The sequence below is a fragment of the Pogona vitticeps genome, chromosome 2 (genome assembly GCF_051106095.1).
Source record: "Pogona vitticeps strain Pit_001003342236 chromosome 2, PviZW2.1, whole genome shotgun sequence".
Lineage (NCBI taxonomy): Eukaryota > Metazoa > Chordata > Lepidosauria > Squamata > Agamidae > Pogona > Pogona vitticeps.
The window spans coordinates 259806839-259825009 of record NC_135784.1 but is presented as its reverse complement, the minus strand read 5'-3'; the positions used below and the strand labels follow the sequence as shown (position 1 = coordinate 259825009).

The 18171-nt window shown below is 42.4% G+C and overlaps 1 protein-coding gene across 1 annotated transcript in view; it reads right to left on the bottom strand.

Moving 5' to 3' along the window:
* FBXL17 (F-box and leucine rich repeat protein 17) overlaps positions 1 to 18171 on the bottom strand; it is a 242717-nt gene that overhangs the window by 37306 nt on the left and 187240 nt on the right. Inside the window, exon 8 of the mRNA XM_072992481.2 lies at positions 828 to 970. Coding sequence (XP_072848582.2) covers positions 828 to 970 — 143 coding nt within the window. The remainder of the gene's footprint in view (positions 1 to 827; positions 971 to 18171) is intronic.

The window sequence follows — 18171 nt, the reverse complement described above, 5'->3', positions numbered from 1 at the left end:
AAATGTGAAATTCAGAAAACAGCTACTGGTCAAAACTGTTAATGCAGGTGTCATTATAAGAGTTACAGTGAACCCTCGATTTACGGAATTAATCCGCATTGGAACGGTGACTGTAGGTCAAAAAGTCCGTAGATCGAGGATCCATTTCCTACAGGAATGCATTGAAAACCATTTAATCCGTTTCAGACAAAGAAAAAATCCCGGGCTTCCAAAGCTGCACCTGCTGCCCTCTGTCTCCCGTTCCTGGTGCCCTCTGCCTTCTGTGGATAGAAGGCAGAGGGCACCGGGGACAGGAGACAGAGGGCAGTGGGTGCAGCTTTGGAAGCCTTGGAAGCCGAAAGGCACTCTGCGCCTGCTGACGGCTTCCAGCTTCCCATGCTTCAAAACTCCCTCCGCTGGCCTGTCTCCCGTCCCCGGTGCCCTCTGCCTTCTGTCGCCGGAAAGCCAAAAGCTGGCAGCGGGGGTGAAGCGGCTCAGAAAGCTGGCAGCGGGGGTGGAACAGCTTTCGGCTTCCCGGGCTTCACAACCCCCTCTGCTGCCCTCTGCCTTCTGTCCCTGTGGGCAGAGGGCAGCGGGGGTGGCTTTGAATTTCCCACCCTTTCCCCCTTCCATTCATAGGTCGAAGCTCCAGCCCCAAGTCGAACTAAAATTTTGCACCAGAGCTTTTCGTACCTCGAAATTTTTGTAAGTAGAGACCTTCGTAAGTTGAGGGTCCACTATACTGCCATTTGCTGATAATTACTAATATGAATGCATGTGGAATAAATGGGCATGCCATTTTCACACGTATCACACAAGTTTTCTTCTAATAAATAAAAGCTGCTTACCTTATCACATCTCATCAGTCCCAAGTATCTGAGCGACTTACTACTTTGAGCAATTTGGGTGGCTCCTTGATCTGTGATTTCTTTGCACCACCCCACATCCACAGTCTCTATTGTCATACTATATTGCCCAATGGCTATCAGTGCTGCAAAACAGGAGAGAAAACAACATTAGGAATAAAACATATATTAGAGGATAATTTCTGCAAAACAGCAGCAGCAGAACCATCAAAAGTTCTCAGTCTGGACAATTCTCAAAGGGTTGGCTCTAGTGTGAATGTACACACTGAGATAAAGAACTTGGGGCTTTGGATGAAACATTTGGTGCCGCCATAAGAAACACAAGGGCGATATTACCAATTATATTTATCACACTTCATGAATGGTCTCCTATTTTAGTGACAAGTATTTGAATTTGGTAGTTTACACTAGCAATACTCTTTTTAAAATATTGTCCTCTGATCTATCATTTGATTTTGACTGGACAAACGTAGCATGCCCACAACTTTTCAGTTCAGAGGGATAAATAAAAAATGGCAAGATCTTTCCCTTTTGCTAAAACTAAAACAAAAGGATAATTGCATCTGAAAGACTAACAGATTTATTGCAACATGATTTTCCATGGTGTACAATCCAGTAGTGATGTGCCATTTATTGTTGTTTTTAAACTCTGTCGCCAAAAGTTGCCCAGGCAGAATTCTGAGAGTTCTCGTCAGAGACCAACACACGCATTTGGCTCACTTGGAACAGTGTTTATCTCTGAGGTTCCATATTAAAGTACAAAAAAGGAAACTGGCATGGTGCTTTCTGGGAACAGCAAATTTTTGGGAGGTACCTTTGAGACAGGACCTTAAGTACAGTGAAATTATAACTCCCTGAAAGAACTGCAGTAGTTTTTTTTTGGGGGGGGGGGTTCATTACTAACAGGAAGTACAGGCCTGAGACAGCAATGTAGCCTCAGAGATAAGCCCATGGTCCAAGTGAGTGAAATGTAGTCATCTAAAGGTGTAGTCATCAAATATTCTTTGGAAGCCTAAGAACCTTACAGGGAGAGAACCAATGGAACTGTGTATGTATTACAGACAGACAGACAGGTATTTATTGTAGCACTTCACAGAGCATAGCAGAGTTGAAAATACAGTCAATCAAACTAAAAATTAACTAAAATTTACCAGAGATAAATAAATGTTGGATATGCATATCTCTAAAATAAAAGTAGAACTTTACTTAGTGGCCAACTTTCTGTTATTTAGCACAGTAAATTGCACTAGTAGGCCCACTGAATCAATGGGGATTTAGAGAGTCAATTCCTCCAAACTTTTCATTTGATTCAAATGGGCCAATTCTAACTGTGATTTATTTCAGCATAATAAGTCTCATTCATTCATTCGTTCGTTCATTCATTTAATATACCACCCTACTGGTGAAAAAGCCAAGTATTCAACTGGCTTACTCTAATGCAATTTCCTATGTCTACAGTTCCCTGCCTTGGGTAGCACAAGACTTCTTGGACTGCAACTCCCAGAAATCCTGGCCAGTACAGCTGGTGGTGAGGGCTTCCTGGAAATGCAGCCCAAGAATGCTTGGACTCCCAAGTTTAGGAACCACTGTCCTATGCTAACTAAACAGGATTTCAGACAATGTTACTAAAACACAAGTAAAATACTATTAGCCGATGGCATTGGTGGCTTTTATCAGGCTACAATCATATTCTAACATCTCCAAGTCTCTACGATGATAGTCTGCACACTTCTCCCTGTAGCCTTTAGGACAAAAACAGCAGCCTGAAACAATAGCTAAATTTCCTGGTGCTTAATGTAACAGATTGCACTAGTGTCCACTGAGTCAATGGGGATTTGGTGAGTGAACCCCTATAAATTCTACTGATTGAAGTGGACCTGCTCTAGTTGTCACTTGCCAAAGTAAGTTACAACTTACTTGCCAAAGTAAGTTACAACTAGAATAAACAGAATTTACAGAAGATATGACTTTTGGGGATTTGGGCTACTCTAATGCTACTTACCATGCTAAGCAACAAGATTACAAGATTGTGGATTACATGCTGTCCTATTGCAACAAAGCACAGTTGAGATTAAACCCAATTAAGGGTCCAGGCATAACATTAAACTGTGGTTACTAAAACAGAAGTGAAAGCTTGTGATTCTCATCCTTGTGGCTGCACTTCAAGAAGGAGGTGGAGGAACATGGGAATCTGAGGCTCATTTCATCTCATTTTGTTATAAAAAGCCGTTATTTATTGTGATATCTGAATATAGTCTGAATGCATTATAATATTTGTACAAAATCTTTTGCATTCATATTGTAAGAAAAAGTTTATTGTAGAAGTCCAAGAACATACATCTGGTATACTATGACTTTTTATTCTCTCATCTTCATAATAAGCCACAAAAATACCTGTGCTAAAATTTATGTTTGTACTCCATAATTTGGTATTTGGATACCATTTGGTTATTGCTGTCACCCAGAAATAAAATTTTGTAGTTTTGGACAGAAAAGCAAGATTTTCTAGTGAAGATTGGAAACCCAAATTCATACTGCGTATTTGAAAATACACTTTTTATAATGGAAATATCACATATATGATGATGCATAAACTGTACAGCAAAGATGATTTTCTATTTCCAAGTTTTCAAAGTAATACACAAGAAATGCACTTCTGTTATCCATTTGCTAAGCAAATAGAGAGGGTTTTTTACAATGCTCTTCATTAGCCCTCCCCAACTTGGCAGTCTACAGATATGGAAGACTATATCCCATCAATCTCAGACAACATAGCCAATGGCCATGCAGGTTGGCAATGATGGGAGATATAATCTGACATATCTGGAGGGCACTGGGTTGGAGAAAAATCCTCTATGCCTATCCTGCTGAATACTGGAAACATCTACATTTCCAGGATATTGATATAGCTAGACTTACATGCATTTACAGAAAATATTCTCAAACACTCCTTCTATCTCTGTAGATTTCCCATACTTTAGCATTATCTTTGGGTTTTAGCACCAATTAGTGTCAACTTACATCCTCCATATTCTTAGATTTAGGAACCCAATTTGGTTGCACCTTTATTTGGAAAAGAAAGCTCTGCTCTCTGCTGCATTCAACTAGGTGTTGAGTGTAAAGGGACTTAAAGCTATTAAAGTTTCCTACATTTAGCACACAATCCTTAATTTTTATTAAGCATTCAGGTCTTTTTCAGGCCCACAAGACTCGAAATTATTTGAGAGAAAAGGCATATGTCTTTCTCCAGGTTAATAAGAGACATTTTTTACTTGAAGGTAAGCCTTAAAAACTTGAAATTGCAAAACCCGAAAGATTTCCAGACAAACAAATACATTTTTGTAGGAAACCCCCCCACGCCCAAACTTAAATAAATATTACCAGTGGAGAAGAAGTTCAAAGGTTTACTTAAATTACAGTGTCTACAGTAATGGTTCAATGAATTATGTTGTAGTATTAAATCCCTTGTCATTTTCTGATGAGTAAGAAAAATTACCAAAGTCTGCCTAAAAGCCAATTTAACAATTATATAGGACAAAACTAAGTTATTGTCTCATGGCAACAGAAATTCTTTACAATGGCCACAGAGAAAGTATATGTTTATCCTTTATTATGGACACATTGTCCTCAGGCTCACAGTTAATTCACACAGAAATCCATTTCTACAGCATTATGTTTTATAAAGTCATGCAATTAATTGTAACACTCTAGTGTTATTTGACAGTCACATTTTTCAAGTACACATAATACAGTTGAACACTCCTGATGAGAACACCATCTAAAATCACCAATAGTTCCATAAGATTTTTTTTAAAATGTGACTGTTTCTGACTGCATACTCGCATTGCAGAGGAAAAGAAGCTAATTTACTGGCTAGAACAGATCAGATATTGACACAAATCAGTTATTCCTAAAGAGGGAAGTGTCTGCTAAGAGGAAATTCATATGTTCAGAGATTACCATGGCAAATGCTACATTAAACCACATTGGAGCCCTTCCAATCTTGTCTGACTTTGGAAGCTAAGCAAGTTTGGGCCTGATCTGGTACTTGGATTGTAGACTACCAGATAATACAGGGAACTCCGAGCAGGGATGGGAGAAAATTTCTTCTAGAAACCTGAAGAGATACAGCCAATACTTAGCAAAATGAACTAATGGTATGGTTTGGTATAAGGCAACTTCCTTTTCCTATGTTTTACCTATTATGTTAATATTGGAAAAGACACCTACATTTATAGGGTTTTTTTTTAGTTTAATTGTAATCAAAATCCATGTATAGCCGTTGTGACTTGGGAGCAAAACACAAGGAAGAAAATTTGAAGACAAGGAAGACAATATTCCCTTTTGATGCTACTTCAAAGTGAATGCAAATATATACTGTGATGGGGGGGGAAAGCTGTGATATGAGTCAACCTATTTGTTGGCCTATGCCGAAGAATTGTGAGGCTGTGTAGATTTTGTATCTGGCCTTAATATGGTAAATAGGGAAGCCAATTAGATTTGCATAAACCGGGGAGTCACAAAAGTTTTAAGGATCAGATTCTACTTTTGCACTGTTAAAGAGCAGGCTGGGTAGGTGGGGCTCGTCAGCCATGGAAGGCAGCCCATCTAGGAGAAGGAAAACTCCAATTTCAAACCTCCACTGCCTTGTGGCTATATCCACTCATGGAAAAGGCTTCAGGAGTTAACCTCAAGGCAAAATCCGGAGCTGGAGTCCCGAAGGCAGCTTGTGTCGTTCTGCCAACTCCTGCGACATTGCTGGAACCAGTTGTATTGGCTCTTGCCTTTCCATTGGACCATTTCAGCAATGTGGAGAGGGGGGATCTGCTGCTTGGGTAACAGCCTATCCTCCATATTACCTTACCCGGGCTTCATGCTCTGGAGAGGACACTCCTCGATTCAGAGCATGTTACCATAGTCTCTCGAGACTAAAGGATGCCTATGCTAAGATCTGTGTAGACTTAGGTTAGGTTATTAGATCAGTAGGAGTTCCTGACAGAGTTGCTCACTTTAGCTCCATACAATTCAGAATTTACAACATCACATCATAAGCAGCTTGTGGTCTTAATGATTTTACTATTAGAGGGAATCTTTTGTTTTTAAGGGCTACATGAGTTAAGTACCTGAGGGAAGAAACAAACACCATTTCAATACTTAAAATATGCTCCAGGCGCTATTGAGAGGGGATGTGATTCTTAACTATTTGCACTGCTAATTAAGTGCACGAACACTTTAGCAAAATGTAATTGGAACACATCTGTTTGAGTTTTTCAGAGTGCAGCATGAAGCACAACAAATTCCAACAAAATCAGTCCAGTCAGCAATCATTGAGGGACAAGAAACCAATGTAAATATATGGTGGCAATTGAAGTTCTGGAGTACAGGCACTCAAAGACAATGATAGTGGCAATCTCTACTTCAGAAGACTTCCATGTTTTCTTGGATGTTCAAAAACTATATCTGACCTGATTTCAACATACTGAGAATACTTTTAATTACAGATCAATATTCTTTCATCTGCCTTAATATCTAAAATTAACAATATACAGATATAATTGTTGTAGTTTTCAGAGTTCGAATTCCAAGAAGTTTACATATCTACTATGTACGACTTGGTCTGTTCTTAGTTCAGAGAAATGGGTGAAGAAAGGAGCCCAGGGTCTGTCTGGTTTCTAGCAATGAGATTCTTAAAAGTCTGGATGGGAGCGAGAATAAAAGCTATATGAGTATGCTTCCAGTTAAACAAATCCCAGAAGCAGGTGTTCTACCTTTCCTAGCTAAATAACACTGCCCTGGATGGAATACGCCCACTCTAAGGAGGACAAACAAGGTTAGTGCCAGACTTCCTATCTCTGTTACTTTGTTCACCATGCACATCAGACTGCCTTCACCAACTTTATGTAACAAGAGGCAGATGAATCTACAGCCAGCATACCTGGGCCTACCAGAATGGAAAATTAATTAATTAATTAATTAATCAATCAATCAATCAATCAATCAATCAATTAATTAATTAATTAATTTTATATCCCGCCTATCTAGTCAACTCAGGACCACTCTAGGCGACCCACTCTAGGCGACCCACTCTGAAGAATATGGGACAACTCCTTGGGATCAGGTTCCCTCTTTTCTTGGCATTGGCCTGACTGGGTTTCCTCCTTCAGCGTTGCTGATGTAAAGTCAGTTTCACTACTGTCTCTTGGTTCTGTGGCAAAGAGGAAACTGTAAAGCAGATATTCTAGATGTGCTTGGCCTTAGTCTCATTGTGCCTCACTGGTTTGTAAGAGCCTCATGGCGCAGTGGTTAAACCGCTGTACTGCGGCCAAAACTGTGCTCACGACCTGGGGTTCAGTCCCAGGTAGCCGGCTCAAGGTTGACTCAGCCTTCTATCCTTCCGAGGTTGGTAAAATGAGTACCCAGCTTGCTGGGGGGGGGCGCAATGTGTAGCCTGCATAATTAACTTGTAAACCGCCCAGATATTGCTTGAAGCACTATGGGGCGGTATATAAGGAGCATGCTTTGTGCTGCTGTCAGCTCTCCTAAATATATTTAATTCAAGGCACCAAAGCACTAGAGGATGGGAAGACTGATATGGCCTTTTGTTTGCACCACCTGCCATTTCCTTCTTGTCTGTATAGCTGAGACCATGGGTGGACACATTATGAACTTCTATAGGAAGATGCTGTCTCATTGTGAGGCAACCTCCAATAAGATTTAAAAGTGCTACCACTCACCACTTCTTATGAGCTTCATTTCCAGAGATTTTGCACTTAGGTATTGGTCAGGAATAGAAGTGATTTCTAAAAATAAGTAATGTACTCTGAAACATTTGGATCATAATTATATCAGTTCTTACTTACAAGTAGTATAGCATTACCATAGTTTATAGTTATTGATAAAACTCTTAACAATGAAAGCTACAATATTTTAAATTTATACATCAGATAGAAATCATTCATCTTACTTCTGGTATCTGTTATTGAATTTTATTTACTATATTCATATTTTGGCTAAGAAACTATAAAATGGCCTGTGACAACCACTTAGAGGCAACTGCAATGTTCTAATACAAGGAAAACTGAAAAATGATTCAGCAAAGACCAGCAGCAAATAACTGATGGAATTAAATGTAAATGAACAAAGGAAACTGTAGACTCAATATTAAGAACATTTTGTGATAGATCAACTAGAGTCAAACAGTGAGATATTCACTGCACTCCCAAGCCAACTACACGAGAGCACAGAGTGCTGTCCTCTGAAGATGCTGGCCACAGAGATTGGCGAAACGTTAGGAAGAACAACCTTCAGAAAACGGACAAAGAGCCCGAAAAACCCACAACAACCAATACAGAGGAGCTTTATATTTGTATGCTTTTTAAAATAAGAGACCATCAGGAACCATGAGAGAGATATAAAGAGATAATATATTTCCTTTCCTGCCTGTGTGAATTTTCATACCAGAATTATCACCCTTCTTTTGAGATAGAAAGAATGCCTTTATAGAAGGAAAGCTGTATGTTTTTATCCCACTTGCCTCAGTCCGCTTAAAGTCTCCTATGATAATTTTCTAGTTATATATTTGTGCATATATAGATGTTCCATGCTTTGAAAAAATGCAGGGGTGTGACTTTGCTGGGAAGCTCATCTAACTAGAAGGCCTAAGGAAATGAAAAGGAGGTGACTCAATCTGCATCCCTACAGCAAACCTGCTCATCAGCAAACCTTTAGCAAATCTAAATTCTTTCTATTTTGATGTCTATTTTGACCTTAATTGGGACCTTCATTACAAACTTTTCAAAGAGTGGGAAAATAGCATAATGAATAACTCAATTATTTAAAAAAATCCTCTGGTTTATGAATGTGGGATACTGTGCTTCTGTATCCATGCTTCAAAATGCCAGGAAATGGCCTGATATTAGCTTTTTAAAATAGAAGTTCTCTCATGTAGAGAGGATCATAGGAGATGAGCACATGATCTGTACTATAGTCGCCGAGGGAGTACAGGAGCCAGAATTAGCATGTGGCTGTAGTCTATGACAAAATGTTTGGAAGAGCTGTTTTTGGACTTAATGAAATGGTGGAGCAAATATGCAAGTGCAACACATACTGTGGAGAAACATGAATATTCTTTAATCCCTCAGGTAATGTTGCCATGCCTGCTTTGCAGAATGCAGACTAGAAAGCTATGCTCCAATTTCAAATCATTTCCTTGGGATAGGCAATCTGAAGAAGAAAAGCTGTATTTAACCAAAAGCTCTACAAACATGTGATGTGCATGTTTTCCAAAAGATATCCCCTCACTTTTTGAAGTGAAAGAAAGGGATAGCTGGGAGTTAGATAAAATTGTTACTGGAAGCCAAGCTCAAAATAATGCACACTATGTGAAAGAACGACGGCGGAGAAAGAAAGGGACACAAATCAACTAATTTGAAAAGTAATGTTGGAGGAGAGCCTTAAAAGTACCACAGACAGCCAGAAAGGCAGAAAAGTGGGTGCTCAACCAAGTCAATCCCAAACTCTCACTACAGCAAAAATCTGTAAACTGAGGCCATCCTACCATATACATACAATGAAAATACAGAACTGACTAGAAAAGACAATATTGCTGGCAAAAGTGGAAGGGGGTAGTAAGAAGACTGGATGACCTAACATGAAGCAGACTGTCCCAATAAAGATGCAAAGCCTGAGCAAAAATTATTGGAATAGACAAGAATCGCTAGGAAAGGGCAGGGGGGTCAGTAGGAAGAGAGAACAACCTAATATGAGATGCTGTTGGTTTGGAAGATCTGAACAGAGCTGTTGAAGATAGATCATTTCAGAGGTCATTAACTCACACATCAGAACATCAGAAGTGAGTTGATGGCACATTGCATCTTTGGAGGGTTTTTCTTAATTACTAGATAGTTCTATAGTGACAAGATGGGTGAAATTGTTGAAAGTAAGATAGGATATAGGCACCAAAGATCTGCTAACATCAAGTAAGACCATCCACAGCCACAGAGCAAAAGAAAAACACACACACACACAAACCCCAAAAATAGTAATTCTTCTGTATTCTTTTTAAAATATATTTTAAAATATTTTCACAGCCAGACACCGAATCCCTTTGCCAGCATGAATGCATATTAAGCTAGGAATGAGTTACAAACTTCTCTTGAAAACCAGTTAACTGACAGAGTCAAAATTTCAGATTGCCCCTGATCTGGAGTTGATTTCCCCTTTGAAGTCTTATGCCAGTAACCTGGTCTCAGAAATCCTGAAAGAATGTTTATGGAAAACATTTGGGTCTGGGATAAGAATATGCCTTACAAAATGGTATGCTAATTGCATGGCAACATGTCTATTTTGGGAGAATTGTCACTCCATTACTTTGTTTAAAGTAAGCCTGTTTTTTTTTCTTTCTGACTCTCCAAAGAAAAAGAGAGGTTACTTACCTGTACCCATGGTTCTTCAAGTGGTCATCTGTGAATTCGCACAAAAGGGTTAACCCAGTGCTAGCACTAGTCCTCTTGGAACATTCTCGAGCTTTAAGAGAAAAGTAACAAAATTTAAGACTGCCTATACTGTGCATGCTCCGCCCGCCCCAGCCTCAGTTCCATTTATCCGCCACAGGTACCTGAGCATGAGCTAGATACAACCAGTGGCAGATAGAGGGGAGGCCGGGTGGGATTGTGTGAATTCACAGAGGATCACTTGAAGAACCATGGTTACAGGTAAGTAACCTCTCTTTCTTCATCGTGGTCTTCTGTGAATGCACACAAAAGGGTGATTAGCACGCTTACTCACCGGATGGTGGGCTGTCACTGGAGGACAGACGTCAACACCGCTCTCCCAAAAATAGTCTCCTTCTTGGCCCTCAGGTCTAGTCTGTAATGAGTGATGAAAGTAGAGACATTAAACCAAGTGGCAGTCCTGCAGATGTCAGGTACATCGACGCCACGTAGTAGGGCAGTAGAAGAAGCTATGGGTCTGGTGGAATGAGCCTGAAGTCCTTCAGGAGGAGTCTTTCGCTGAAGCTCATAAGCAAGCGAAATTGTGGAGACAAGCCATCTGGAGAGCGTCGAGGACGATGCTGGGAGACCTTCCTTTTTCCCAAAGTAGCAGAGGAAAAGTCTATTGGAAGACCTAAAGTCCCTGGTTCTAGAAACATAGAAAGCCAGAGCCCTCCTGACATCCAAGGTGTGGAGCATGCGCTCTGTGTCATTTGCAGGTTCAGAGAACAGAGTAGGAAGCAACAAAGGCTGTTTGAGGTGAAAGTCCGAGACAACTTTTGGCAGAAAAGAGACATCGGGATGTAACAGTACCTTATCCTTGAAAAACTGTAGGAAAGGTTGGTCAGAACGAAGGGCGGCAAGTTCACTTGCTCGTCTAGCAGAAGTGATGGCCACTAGGAACAACGACTTCAAAAATAGCATCTTAAGGTCACACGTAGCCACAGGCTCAAAGGGAGGGCAAATAAGGGCATGCAACACCAACTGAAGGGACCACTGTGGAACTGGTGGCCGAACTGGGAGTCTCATATTAGTGAGTCCTTTAAGGAAAGCTTTAACCGTAGGATGGGAAAAAGGCGTGATGAAGAGGAGTCCTTAGGCTGGAAAGAGATGATAGCAGCCAGGTAAACTTTAATAGTGGAAAGAGACAACTTGAAATCAAACAGGTAACGTAGGTATTGCAGTAACGTAGAGAGGGACACAGGGGATGCTACAAAACCCCTTGCTTCAGTAAACTTCAAAAAACTTCTCCACTTATAACTGTAGAGCAGAGTGGTGGAGGGTTTCTTTGCCCGATCTAACACCTCCTTGATTTTGGGGAGATCCTCCACGCCGTTAGATGTAGAGTTTCCACGTCTGGATGGAACACTCTGCCTGCATCTTGAGTCAATAGATTGGTAAAGCTGGTTGTTTCATGAAGTTGGACGACATCATCATCAACGTTGGAAACCATACTTGACGAGGCCAGTATGGTGCAATGAAAATGGCTCTCACAGTCGAGTGACGGAGCTTCACCAGTGACCTCTGATTCAATGGAAGGAGTGGAAACATGTAGAGGAGTCCTTGATTCCACAGAATCATGAATACATCCCCTAAAGAGTCCTTGCCTAGGCTGGCTCTGGATGCATAACTGGTGCATTTCGCGTTCCGTTGAGAGGCAAAGAGATCCACGTCTGGAGTCCTCCAGAGATGGCACAGCCTTCGAAAGACCTCTGTGTTCAACTCCCATTCGTGGGTCTGAGCTGTAATGCGACTCAGTTGGTCTGCTAGGACATTCTCCGTTGTGGACATGTGGATTGCCACAGGAAATACATGGTGGAGATAACACCATTCCCACAGGTGGATGGCGAGGTATAGCAGCGATCCTGAGCGTGTCCCTCCTTGCTTGTTGATATAGTACATGGTCGTGGTGTTGTCTGTTACTACTTGAACACCACGACCCTGCACCATGGGAAGGAAAGCTCTGAAGGCTTTGATGACTGCTATGATCTCTAGGTGATTTATGTGTAGGTTTCTTTCTTGTGCAGACCAAAGGGCATGAACCTTGTGCTGTCCGCAGTGTGCTCCCCATCCTGTCGGGCTGGCATCTGTTGTCACTTGCACAGTGAGCTGGAGCGGTTGAAATGGCTTGCCTATCTGCAAGTGTGGGGGATAATTCCACTACTGGAGTTGTGTCGCAAGCTCTGGAGTTATGCGAAGGCGTTTCCTCTGGCTGACTCTCATGGGATTGAAGAGTGCCAGGAACCATAACTGTAGGGACCGCAGCTTGAGGTGTGCATGGGCCAAGGCTGGAGTGGTGGAGGCCATGAGACCTAACAGATGTTGAACATGTTTTGCTCTCACACGGGCCCCTGGCCGAAACTTTTTGAGAGCCCTGTGAATCTTTTGAATCCGGTCTCTGGATAGAAAAATCCACCCTCTGGTAGCATCTAGTCGCGCTCCGATGTAATGCACTATCTTGGAAGGTTTGAGATGTGACTTCTTCATGTTGATAGTGAGACCCAACTTTGGGAGCAACCGCAGAATGAATTTTGTGTCTTTCAAAGCCTGAGTCTTGGATGGAGAGACTACCAGCCAATCATCTATATAAGGGTAGACGTGTATGCCGTTGAGACGTAGGTAAGCTGCTACAGGTGCCATCACCTTTGTGAATGTCCTGGGAGCTGCTGAAAGTCTGAAAGGTAAAGCCAGGAATTGATAAATGGTTCCCTGGAAGATGAACCTGAAGTACTTGCAATGATCTGGATGGATAGTCACATGGAAGTATGCATCCTTTAGATCCACCACCACAAACCAATTGTTTTTCTTTAGCAGGGGCAGGATGGACTCCAAGATCACCATCCAGAAGCGTCTTGGATGCAAGTAAGTGTTTAGGATTCTTAGGTCAAGGATAGGTCTTATACCTCCACCTTTCTTTGGCACAGCGAAGTACCGGGAGTAGAATCCATTTTTTAGATCTGTGATTGGGACAGGTTGAATGGCATCCTTTTCTAGAAGAGATAGAACTTCCTCTTCCAGAGCGGGGTCGAAAGCTGTGTGACCTACGAACCCTAAGGGAGGAAATTCTATAAATTCCAGTCGGTAGCCGGATTGAATGATTTTTAGTGCCCATGAGTCGTTTGTGATGGCAGCCCAGTTTGTCAGAAATGGTTGTAGCCATGTGATGATGTGATTTCCGTTTACGTCTAAGGCAGAGTCAAAGATACTGTTTTGATTTTTTGGCAGGTGGCTTATAGGATTGCCTACGCTGCAACTGCTGAGGACGATAGCTGGGAGCGGAGGAAGAAGCTTGAGATGATCTTTGCTGGGGTAAGTTCTTATATGGACTGTACTGCTGTGAAGATTGTTGATATTGAGCATAAGACTTCCTCCACTGATATTTGTTATATCGAGGCTGAGGCTGGATCGAGTAGGATCTTGCAGTCTTCTTGGCCTTATGCAGTTCCTCCAAATGATTATCAGTCTTTTCGTTAAATAGCCTGGTAGCATCAAAGGCAAGGTTTTCCACTTTAGTTTTGATATCATCCAAGATGCTAGCAGATCTCAGCCATGCATGTCTGCGTATAGTGACGGCAGACATGAGAACCTTGGTGGTGGTCTCTGCTGCATGTCTAGTCAACAACCTTTGGTGTTTCGATACAGTTTGGGCCTCTTCATAGGAATTTAGGAAACCCTGTCTAACATCTTCTGGAGTCATTTTAAGTCCAGGTAAAATCTTCAGCCATAGTTGTTTTTGGTATGCCCGTAAGGCAGTCTGATAGTTTATAATTCGTAAAAGGAAAGAAATTAAGGAATAGATCTTCCTTCCAATAATTTCCAACTTTTTACCCTCCTTATTTGTGGGGGTAACATGCGATTTTCCAGTGGGCTTAGTGCAACTGGTTTCCACAATAAGCAAGTTCTGTATAGGATGCTTAAGAAGAAATTTGGTGTCATTACCATGGACACGATAAAGGTTCTCAGTACAGCGAGAAATGGAGGGAGAAGTAGAAGGTTGTTTCCAGAATTCTTTAATAATTTCCATTATAACTGGTACAAAGGTGAGGCTTGGAGGTGGAGACCTCTCCTGGTTGATGTCACCAAAGATAAGGTCTTCAGCAGGAGGTGTAGGTTGGTCTACTTCCAATTTCAAAGCCCTTGCTAGACGTGACAGCATCTGAGAATATGAGGAAAAGTCCTCTTAAGGAGAGGAAGCGTGTGGGTCTCCCGTGTCAGAGCCAACAACTTCACCCTCAGGAAAGTCACCCTGGCAAGGTTGTGATGGTAATTCCACCTCAGAATCTGAAGATGCAACAGAAGAAAGCTCATCAGGATCCAAAGAAAAGACATCCCGTTTTATTTTACGTGGTTATCTTTCGACGTCGAGATTTGAAGACTGAGTCTGTTGAGAAGATATAGGAGCTGTCAATGTTGAAGGGACAGGCTGTGTAGAAAGAGGCACTGGTGCTTTAGAACCCTCAATGTCAACCTGTCGACATCGACGATGGCGATGGGGTCGAGGGGACTCAGATGAAGAAGAAGAAGAGGAGATATAAACATACTTCACCTTCTTATGCTTTCGACCTTGATCGGTCGACGTCGAGGAGGGATCTGAAGAACTGTAGTCCCGTCGACGTCGATGGCGACGACGCACCCGCACTCTCTCAGAATTGTCTGAGTCAGAAGATCTGGTCCGACGTCCATGTTTGGATCAACATTGAGTGGAAGAACAGTGCTTCCTCTTCGAAGAGCGCTTCCTTCGAGGGGATCTCGACCTCGAGCATGCCGATGAGACCGAAAGAGCCGAAGACCCCTGCCCATGAGGAATTGGGCTATGTGGGGCAGAAGTCAAGCCTGCAGTAGCTCCAGCAAGCTAACTCGGCATCAGTGAGGAGATGCTAGCCAGAAGAGACGGCTCAACTTGTCGAGGAGGGAGCGATGGGGCTGCCTCTGACAAAGATTCATGGTCCCTGGACGAATCCTCCAAAATGGGCGATGGTAAAGATTCAGAAATATGTGGAAGCTGAATAGAGGATTCCTTAGCCTTAACAGGAACCTTTCCCTTTGATTGCTTCACAGGTTTGGGTGCAGTAATAGCAGCAGACTTCGACGTCGAAGTGGATTTCTTCGAAGAAGTCACCTTTTTAGTTGCTTTGCCGACCTTGGAAACAACTGATTGAGGAGAAGCCGCCGCTTCAGAGCGAGGGGTGGCTGAAGGTGAGACTATTTCCATATCAGAAGGTCTGGTAGAGGCTAAGGTGGAGTCCCACAGATGATATTTAAGACACTGTTGCCTGGCTTTTAACGCGGCTTTGGTAAAAGCCTTACAATGCCTGCAAGATTTAGTGAGGTGCGATTCACCTACGCAGAAAAGGCAACAATCATGCCCGTCTTGGTTGGGAATCTTCCTAGAGCAAACAACACAGCGGCTAAATGGCCCTGAAGGGTTCATAAAAGCTAAAGAGTCTTACTGAAGCCTTTAGCAGAGCAGGAAAAAGGCGGGAAAACCGGAGCAGCCAGAATTGAGGGGAAAATCCAAAGACAAAGTCCAGTAAAATGAAATCCACGTCAGGAAAGGAGACAGTTCACTAAGTCAGTCCAAAACCAGGTCAAAATACCGGAAAAAATCCGTCCAAAGTGAAAATATATAGAACTCGAGGCGAGAAGTTCCAAATTGCTAGGCGAAAAAATGGAACTAAGGCTGGGGCGGGCGGAGCATGCGCGGTATAGGCAGCCTTAAACTTTGTTACTTTTCTCTTAAAGCTCGAGAATGTTCTGAGAGGACCAACGCTGGCGCTGGGTTAACCCTTTTGTGTGCATTCACAGAAGACCACAATGAAGAACCTATATTTTGACTTTCTGTGACCTTTGCATAACTTCTAAATGTCACTCTTCTTACCTGCAAAGCAGCAACAACACATTTACTTTGGAAGGGTTTGGCAGGTAAGCCTATTCTACACATGCTGTAGAACATGTCCTGCAACTAGACATGGTAACAAATATAAAAACGAATCAGGATATTCAACAAATATCCCTGATTCATCAGATATTCATTGTTTAATATTCTTGGGGTCCAGAGAAACCAACAAATACGAAGCAATGGATAACTCTTTTATATTCATCCCTTTGTCTATCCCTATCTGCTTACGCCCCCATGGATGAGCTGTTCCTCAGGGGCATAAGCAGAGAGGGGTTTTCCCTTTGGGTGGCTTGCTAAAGCCTGCCCAAAGGGAATCCCACCCCCAACCCCATTTAAAAAACAGGGGGATAGCTTTGCTCAGGCTTCCACTGTATTTCTATGCCCCTGTATCATACAAAGGGGAAGCCTGACCAAAGGAATTTTTCTCACAGTCTTTGTACAGACAGCGGGATGGGGGAATTGCATTGATCCCACTTCCCCCGTCTTTCTATGTCCACCCGGGCACAGAAAGAGGAGGGAACAGAGACCTAAGCGATCCCCTGCTGCAAAGACAGCAAGGGTGGGGGATTGCTTAAATCAAGCTTCGCTCCTCTTCCTCTTCCTGCCAGGACACAGGAAGAGGAGGGAAGGGAGAACCAAGCAATCCCCCATCCCTGCTGTTTTTGCAAAGACAGCAGGGGTGGGGGATTGCTTCTGTCAGGCTTCCCTCTTGTTCCTATCCCTGCTGGGGCATAGGAATGGGAGGGCAGGGTACCCCTTCCCTTCTCTTCCTATGCCTAAGTGGGGATAGGAAGAGGAGCGAAGGCTGGTCTAAGCAATCCCACACCCTCGCTTTCTTTGCAAATACAGCAGGGTGGGGGATCGCTGGGGTCCCTCTTCCCTCCTCTTCGTACGGCCTGGCAAGGATAGAAAGAGGAGAAAAGCCTAACGGAAGCAATACTCCACCCCTGCTGTCCGTGCAAAGACAGCGAGTGAATCGCCTCAGTCAGGCTTGCTGAAAATGACGACCTCCCCGCTCCTCCTTGCAAAAGCTAGGCTGCTGGAACTGAAAACGCAGTTCCAGCAGTCTAGCTTTTTTTCTGTGGAAGCCGCTGCAGTGCAGGAGGAGGCAGATGGGAAGGTAATCAGTAGTGGGAAGGTGGTGGGGGCAGGCTGTTGGGCCAGGGCTTTTGTTTTAGATAGCCCCATGGGCTGTCTAACCCCTCCCCCCAACAAACCGATTCATGGTTTGTCCAGTTTGACAACCCATCAACGAAGATGAAGCGCCATTTGGGCACTTCATCCCCATCTCTACCTGTAAGAAAGTGGTTGGTTTCCCCTTTTGAAAGGCTTTTTTTTTTTGAGGATCAATACTTCAACCCCTGCAGCCTGGAAGAAGAAGACAAAGACAAAGATGATGACGAAGACAGAGAAGGAGAAGGAGGAGAAGGAGAAACACACTGCCACATCTGTGACACATTTGATGCTTATCCGGAGTCCAGTTTTAAAGTTATCATTTTTGTTTGGTCTGACCCATTTTTAGAATTGCCCTGTATAATGCTACTTTACTCTGCTGTACAATAGTATAGCTGCACTACAATGAAGGTATAATTACATTTGCCCGAGAAGATATATATATATATATATATATAAAAGACCTTATATATTTTAATATACAAAAATATACATGTCCAGTAACCAGAAATCTACTGAAATGAATACAGTCATTTCAGCTGTAATTTCTTCACATAATTCAAGATAACAACACTGCATTGTTCACTCTAATGGGTTTCCCTTGTGCCTACATCACAAGTCACAGAATGAATATGAGAATTCTTTACAACATATCTGGAGATACAAGGCAAGTAAGAACAAAGTATAAGTCTTAATTTTAAGATTTCTTGCTTTTGACGGTAAGTATCACTCCAAGCTTCAACATGAATTAGTTTTAACAAGG